General features: G+C 33.3%; 1 protein-coding gene across 1 annotated transcript; it reads left to right on the plus strand.

Annotated features, from left to right (window-relative positions):
• The first annotated feature begins 328 nt into the window (after positions 1 to 328).
• On the plus strand, positions 329 to 8,117 carry LOC128233908 (COMM domain-containing protein 3-like). Its single transcript, XM_052947788.1, has 8 exons — positions 329 to 505; positions 1,876 to 1,987; positions 2,295 to 2,358; positions 3,815 to 3,849; positions 4,489 to 4,549; positions 5,406 to 5,462; positions 5,977 to 6,036; positions 7,799 to 8,117. Exons 1-8 carry the CDS (start codon positions 367 to 369, stop codon positions 7,856 to 7,858), a joined length of 588 nt encoding a protein of 195 aa, XP_052803748.1. The 5' UTR covers positions 329 to 366; the 3' UTR covers positions 7,859 to 8,117.
• The last annotated feature ends 278 nt before the right edge of the window (positions 8,118 to 8,395 follow it).

Consider the following 8,395-nt stretch of genomic DNA (forward strand, 5'->3'; position numbering starts at 1 on the left):
TACGGTACGTAGCTCATACGCGAAACACAAAATTTCATGTAGAAATATTGATTAATAAAAAAGTTATTCGATATCAAAATCTGCTTAGTCAGAAGTTTTGCTAAGTATACCAGTATGTATTTCATAAGGCTTTTAAATGAATTGTTTTAAATGGATAGTATTTCTATAATAATAAATATATCATTCGTTTTGCTATGTATTGTGAACTACAGAATGGGAAGAAACGCTGCTTGTAGTTAACTCTAAGTTGAATAGTTTAGCGTAACCTGAGTTTCTTTCAGTTTAATTTTCTTCTTCCTCTATTTTTTTCTTTGGGATACTAAAAAGTCAGGGTATTGCCGACGCTTGGGACCGAAAGGGGGCGAAATGGAACTGTCACAATCGACTTTAGATGGTTTGATATTAGCAGGAGACAATGCGCATGTGTCCGATAAAAGCTTGAGTGTGTTGGTAACCAGAGCATTCGACGGACTTCTTGATGATCGACACAAAAATCTGATTTCTAGTAAGAAAACGGCAAAATTCGTACCCAATTCATTCGCTCCAAAAATCGTTTTGTCATAAAATTAAATAATAAATATTTTCTAAAAATTGCATTAAAATGGTGTAGTGTGTGGGTAAGACAATGCAGTCAGTACAAATTGGGGTGCAGTGGATATAAGTCCAAATAATTGTACGTTAACAGATTTTTTTTTCGATTTTTGATATGGCAAATTCTTCACGTACAAATTGTTTTGTACGAAAAGTGGGTAGTTATTCAAAATCGGGATTCTGGGTTAAAGCATATTGCGTCTCTAAAATATCATAAAAACAAGAAATATTACCAGATAAAGTTATTTTATATTAGTTCTGTACACAAAAAATAAATATCATAAATAATTATGAGTTTGATGGGTTTTCTTCATTTCATTCTGTCAAAACATAACGATATAGACATGAAGGGCACCTGCAAGGCTATAGGACACAGTTTTAAAACAATCGGAACATTTTGGCCATGGCCAAAATGTTCCGATTGTATTTACGAGGTCTATCTCGAAGCTTGTCGGAGGTGGCCGAGTTATTACGATTGGATCGGGTTGTTCCGCTTGGCATAATTGTTGTCTGTGTCAGTCATCTTTCGTTTTATTGGAAAGGTAAACAATGTGTTTTAATGCATTAAATGCTTGTTTTGTGCAAAATAACTTTTCACTTACATGGTAAAATATGAATATAAACCTTTATGATCAATTTCAACCATAAACGTATATTATTTTAGACTAAGTGGATATGTTACAACTATAAGGTGTTGTAAGTTAGAGCTCCACACCTGGTTAACTTTTCCTCCAAGGTCTACTTTGCTTGTGGCGGAAATATAAGACCAATATTGCATGGATCTTCTTTAAGGTTGACGTGGAAGAACTCGGGAATGTTGTGTGGTATAAAAGACCAAGCCATCCGGTTAGTCTAAAATAAAAGACATGTTAATCATGATTCTTCTAATCCCTAAAAAAATCCGGCAGCGTACAATTATTTGGACTAGCTCAGTCTTTAAGTAAATTAGTAATCCTTGGAGGAATATGCCCCAGTGTGAGGCTCTAAGACACAACAGCCGGAACAATACTAGCACAGCACTCTATCCAATTGAGCTTCCCTGTCGGCTGGTTCTTACCCACACCCACTACAGTCTCATAGAACTCTATGCTACTATTCTAGTTGTTGTTGGTTTGAGTCAGATACATGGCACTATTTTATCCAAGGTTTACTTAATGAATATAAAAAGTAGGAAAGGTTAAATATTGCACTAGAAATACTATACAAAAATATCTTCATTTGATATTTTCAACCACAGTAAATAATAACAAAATATTAATCTACTTAATAACTTTGCTTTTTAAGAGGATCCCTCATTTCGAGGCACAGACCAGGCGATTGTGAAGGAGGCGTATGCAGCACTGGTCACTTTGGTTTCCGAGGCATCAAAATATGACCTTGATGTTTCTTCATTGGGGTACGGCTGGAGAAAAATAAATAGATTCTATTACAGATTTAAAAAAATGACTTATTTGTTTTAAGGACAAGCTTTGTTTTTAAGGTAAATTACAAAAGAATAGCATACTATTTGGGTACAAATAAAGATATATAAAGTGAAAATTTTGTTTTATTTTTACCTTGAGAATTTGTGGCCTTGAGCATTTGCTTTTTGTTTGTTTCAATCAGTGAAGACAAATGAGTTAAACATATAAATCATGCATAGAATTAAAACGTTTCTTTTGTAGATCCATCTCAACTATGTACCTTTAATGTTTTATTTTCAGTTCTGTACTGGAGGATTGCAAGTTTACTAATGAGAGAATAGAAATCTTCAACAAAGTTTACACAGTAAGTTACAATGTTGTATTGTTTACACAGTAAGTTGCAATGTTGTCTTGTTTACACAGTAAGTATTAGTTACAATGTTGTATTGTTTACACAGTAAGTTGCAATGTTGTATTGTTAACACAGTACATGTAAGTTACACTGTTGTATTGTTTACACAGTAAGTTGCAATGTTGTATTGTTTACACAGCAAGTTGCAATGTTGTATTGTTTACACAGTAAGTTGCAATGTTGTATTGTTTACACAGTAAGTTGCAATATTGTATTGTTTACACAGTAAGTTGCAATGTTGTATAGTTTACACAGTAAGTTGCAATGTTGTATAGTTTACACAGTAAGTTGCACTGTTGTATAGTTTACACAGTAAGTTGCAATGTTGTATTGTTTACACAGTAAGTTACAATGTTGTATTGTTTACACAGTAAGTATTAGTTACATTGTTGTATTGTTAACACAGTAAGTTGCAATATTGTATAGTTTACACAGTAAGTTGCAATATTGTATTGTTAACACAGTAAGTTGTAATATTGTATAGTTTACACAGTAAGTTGCAATATTGTATTGTTAACACAGTAAGTTGCAATATTGTATTTTTAACACAGTAAGTTGCAATATTGTGTTGTTAACACAGTAAGTTGCAATATTGTATAGTTTACACAGTAAGTTGCAATTTTGTATTGTCTACACAGTAAGTTGCAATTTTGTATTGTCTACACAGTAAGTTGCAATGACAGTGATTGTTTGGTGCAATTAACTGCCTTCTAAAGGCTGTTTCCCCATTGCGAAAAAGTGTTCATTTTTCCCAGACAATCCTACTTTTTTACCAATTAATTGAATACAGATCCTGTGAATGAATACAAAAGCAATGAATTTATTAATAATTAAACAAAATCTTGACCAGACCAGCTCTTTTACAGCATAATGTATGCATTCAATTTTAAAAAAGTAAAAAAAATGAATATTTGCTATTTTAGCATGATTTTGTATTTTCTAAAAATCGAAAAAAATCTCAATTTGGAAGGAACATGTGGTTGAAATAATTAAATAAATCACTGAATGTTGTATTGTTAACACGGTAAGTTGCAATTCTGTATAGGTTGACACAGTAAGTTGTAATGTTGTATTGTTTACACAGTAAGTTGCAATGTTGTATTGTATGAAAAATGTGTAGAAATAATCTTATCGAAAGTTGATTTCCAATTGATTTGTTTTCTATATTTTAGGTAAAAACATTGTGTATAAAAATCAATGCTATATTTCTCATACAGTAGAACGTGAAATAAAGTCATTGGTTGAAATCTTATGAAGTTAAGAAATAAAATTAAGTTATGCAATCATACATGTAATTGAGCTAAATAAGTGAAAAAAATAGTATTGCATTTGGAACACCTTTGACTTGAATCCTTGAAAGTGCTCTTTTATGTTGAATCATTTTAATTTTATGCTGTGTTTTTTTCAGGCCAAAAAACAGTTAATGCAGATTCTGCTGAGTAGGTACGCTCATGTAGTTTGGTTTAACAATACTTATAATGCTGGTTTCCATATAATGCATGGTATTGTCATAGCGTTGGTGTTGAAATTCTGGTTAATGTTTTGCATTTATGATTCAATATCTCCGCAACTACTACAGTACTTGATGAATTGCATTGAAACTTTATACAAGGGCTGCCAACCATCCAAACTACTTAACTAATCAAGGCAGATATTTATCTTGCATGTAATGCAAGTGATGTCCCTTTGCTATGCGACCAAGGAATTCTGGTTAAGTTGGGGAAATAGTCGAGCGTGATGTCTCTTGTGGCAGCCCTTGTTACACTTCTGAAAAATGTATTTGAGATCAATTTCTTGCTTTGGTGATAAAATAGTACCATTACTTTCGTATACCATTGTTTAATACCTTTATACTGCAATGTTTATTATTGTTAGCATATACAAATCCATTTTAAACATCATCTTTATCATGCTTATTTATTGTTGTTGTTTCAAATTTTGATAATCCTACTTTATTGGTTTATATTGACTAATAATAAGTTCTAATGTATTTATAAATGTTTATTATTGATGAGGTTTTGTTATTATCCTAATACTAGTAAAACATGAAGCCTGGAACATCTTATATTGTTTACATTTCAGTGTAGGAAATACTCCACCACACATTGTAGATGTCGACTGGCGCTTGGATTATTATATTAAGGTAAATTAACTAAACATAGGGTACGATGTGATGTCCTTATGGTATAGAGTTGAAAATGTGCTCGCTATATAGCGACCTTTTATGTTTTTATGATGTAAAAAAGAACATCTCACATGAGCGATCATTCAAGATGAAATATTCCCAAGGCTCATTTTTATCAAGTTTAGAAAACCTGTTTAATAAATTCATATTGAATGACCACTCGTGGTGGTGGTGTTAGTAGTTTATACTCCGGGTCCCGGCGTGAGCACATTGAAGGGTCCCAGAGTGACAGTTCAACCACCGCACACCTATCCTGGGCGTTGAACCAGTACTGGGTGCCTTCACTTCTGCAAGGAACTGACAACTTCTGTACATGGGGCAGTGGTACAGTGCGAATGGTCGTAGAAAGGATTTCATAACCAATCACAACAGAAGTGACATGGTCCGCCCGGGAATCGAACCCGGGTTGTCCGATTAACAGTCCAACGCTCTACCGACTGAGCTAACCGGGCGGACATGACCACTCGTGTCATATCCTCTATTTATTTATAGAGCCATAGTATCATTAACCCTGTTCAATAAATTCCGTATTGAACGACCACTCGTGTCATATCTTCTATTTATTAATAGAGCCATAGTATCATTAACCCTGTTCAATAAATTCCGTATTGAACGACCACTCGTGTCATATCCTCTATTTATTAATAGAGCCATAGTATCATTAACCCTGTTCAATAAATTCCGTATTGAATGACCACTCGTGTCATATCTTCTATTTATTAATAGAGCCATAGTATCATTTACGAAAAGCGAAAGGACTTGCTAGTAGTGAATGTAGATGTATTGCTCTACAATCTTTTGTCACATTTCACAGAATAACCACCTGGAGAGGGTCAATGAAGCCGTGTATCTCGTGTCTTTGAAAACTGAGGTAAGCTTCATCAAACTTCATAAAGCACCAAAAAGTCAGCTGAAGACTGAAAATCATGTCATTTAATCTAAATAAGAAAACACTAAATCATTTTGTTCAAAACTTGAAAATGTACAGGATGAAGCCCATTAAAAAAGGAAAACAGATGATAAAAAATTAAAGAAGATGAAATAAAGTTTTTCTTATAATAAAACAAGCTCAAAACATAAATATTTATCCTTTAAAATTTGCTTAAGTTAATTACATCATGATATAATCATATAAGCATGTTATCAAAATGATATTTAATATTGCAAAGTTAACTTATTATTATCATCATCACATTAATTAAAAATAATGTAATAGTTTTTCTCATACTGAAAAACTTGAATGTGTGTCACAGCATTATCTAAATTCATTGTAAGCAAATATGATCTGAAGATTTCTTTCATCAAAAGCCTTCGTTCTACTGTTACCTGTAATATAAAGGACACAATGTTTGATCTCTTCCTCGTTTTCCTTTTACCAACCCCAGGTGCCGGGAAGTCGCGAGTTGAAAGAAGTCCAATTCTCCTGTACCCAGGAGCAATTACAGGTGAGATAAAGACACAATTGAGTGGTCTCTTACATGGAGTTGGCTTATGATTCCAAGACGTCCTGGTGGATAACATTGACCTGGGCCTTAGCATAATTGTCTAAAATGCAAGGCATTCAAATACAACAAAGAGCATAACATTATATAACACTATAATTAAACCACCACCACTCGTTGGTCGGGAGGGTGGTGTTAGCTACATTGTATATAGGAATCACACTGTCTCACTGGGACATAGGGACGAGTCTATTTTTGTCCATGAATCCATATGTGTTTGCGGTATTGACTTTAAACTTTTAACACATAATGAATGTGTTGTCTGAGGGAAAGTGCTGTGCAAAATAACAAAATAGATTTACTTCCCTTTGATCATAATTTTACTCTTATTAATTGTGAGAAGTCTACTTTTCTCCATAACTAAATATGTTTTTGAGGTATGGACTTCAAACATTAAACTTCATACACATATTGACTGTTATGAAATGAGGTAAGAAATTCAATAGAAACATTTCAAGCTGTATTTCACAGCAAAAGTCCTAATTTCTATATAAATGTGTATAAATAAGTATAAATTAACACAATCAACTTAAGTGATGCCTTTTCACAAATGGGCATTCAAGGAACAATCATCACGTCCCGTGATACTTCTTATTACGAGAAGATGGTGTGGTGGGGAAAATAATCACATAATATAATGAAAGTTCTAGTGACATTTGTGACACGGCCAAAACATTCAACAAATTTATTCAATTAATTGTAGTGCCCAGTCATCAACCGAGAAAAACAAGCCACTGTTGTCATTTTATATGCTCTACTGGTCAAATACCGCTCAAGCTTATACGATGGCACGGTGTGTGTCGTCTGTGCATCCGGAAACAATTGCTTGTCAACACAAATAAGTGGCGAGTGGTTTTGAGTTAATTTATGCTCGCACTTGTAAGTCATATTAGGCTTTTGGAGTATGGCAATATTGCCAGATTGTGGCACATTAACTTATCAAAATTCAGCAAATCCTGTGCTGTACAATAACCATAACTCTGTGACCCATTCTCACCCAATTACCTACCTTGATTATAGATGTTTAAGGAATTGAATAAAACCTAATGTATCAGTATTGTTAAGAAAATTTGAATTATTTTAGTACAAAACCATAAGTATAGCATAACCAGTTATATATGTAAGTTATATTAGGCTTTTGGAACATGGCATCTTCAATATTGCCAGATTGTGGCAGATCAACTAAATTCAGCTAATCCTATGCTGTACAATAACCATAACTCTGTGACCCATTCTCACCCAATTACCTACCTTGATTAGAAATGTTTAAGGAATTGAATAAAACCTAATGTATCAGTATTGTTAAGAAAATTTGAACTATTTTAGTACAAAAACCTTAAGCATAGCATAACCAGTTATATGTATATATATATATAAATCAACAGGCCCCATCATCACAAAAATACTCAACTCAGATTTCAATCTCAACTCTAAATGAGTTGAGACTGAGGTTGAGATGTGACTTAAATTTGTTCTTGTTACTGGGGCCTGATGTCATATTTCAAAGTCATCGAAATGAGACTTTTGGATGAAGCCCGAATTATTATACTGTTGCTTGGCATCAAAAATTTCAAAAAGCCCTGCTATATAAAATTCAGAATTTGAGCAAGCCCAGAAGTCACTTTACCAGTGCAGGGCTTGTGAGCTTGTGTTAAGTTCGATCACTGACTTCATTGTTCGGAACGTTTTTTGTTTGAAATTGCAGGATTTGGTGGGAAAACTAAAGGATGCCTGCAAGTGCCTAGAGAAAGTCGGCCAGATATAAACTACCAGTAGCTAAGTGAATGTTCGTGGGGGACCAAGCAGAGTGCATGTTAAGTTAACATATGCCAATTCCTCTATGCTTCTGGTACATGTTTAAGTTATGATATGTAACAGAACAGGGACCTTATTTCTACAATATGTGCTAGATTTTATATTGGCATCGGACAGTTAACATCAATATGCACATTTATTTTGTTATATTCTATGTTTGAAATGTTACCTGTGCAATATTTTTGTATCGAAATAAAAAATTAAAACATTTAGAACACGTTTGTTGATGTTTTATTTCAGTAAGTTAAAGGCATATCAGCATCAATATTAAAATCATGAAATGTAAAACTTTTTCTGTTTCTTTTTAAATATGTTTTTTTTAAATGCATTGACAGATAAATAAAATATAAACATACAGAATATTAAAACGAAAAAACACTTGATTGCCAGCAAGCCCGTGACCTCCTGGTCGAAAGACGATGTCTTTACCACTTGACCACCAACATGTTGCAGCTGTAATTAGACACTTATAAACACATTTTATGAA

This window comes from Mya arenaria, chromosome 1 (assembly GCF_026914265.1).
Source record: "Mya arenaria isolate MELC-2E11 chromosome 1, ASM2691426v1".
NCBI classification, from domain to species: Eukaryota; Metazoa; Mollusca; class Bivalvia; order Myida; family Myidae; genus Mya; species Mya arenaria.

What these genes read in the sequence shown, in the direction of transcription:
- LOC128233908 (XM_052947788.1), top strand. Translation starts at nt 367, where the DNA reads ATGGAACTGTCACAATCGACTTTAGATGGTTTGATATTAGCAGGAGAC. An exon ending in CTTGATGTTTCTTCATTGGG is followed by an intron (nt 1,988 to 2,294) that starts GTACGGCTGGAG and finishes TTTTATTTTCAG; the next exon opens with TTCTGTACTGGAGGATTGCA. An exon ending in GTACCCAGGAGCAATTACAG is followed by an intron (nt 6,037 to 7,798) that starts GTGAGATAAAGA and finishes TTGAAATTGCAG; the next exon opens with GATTTGGTGGGAAAACTAAA.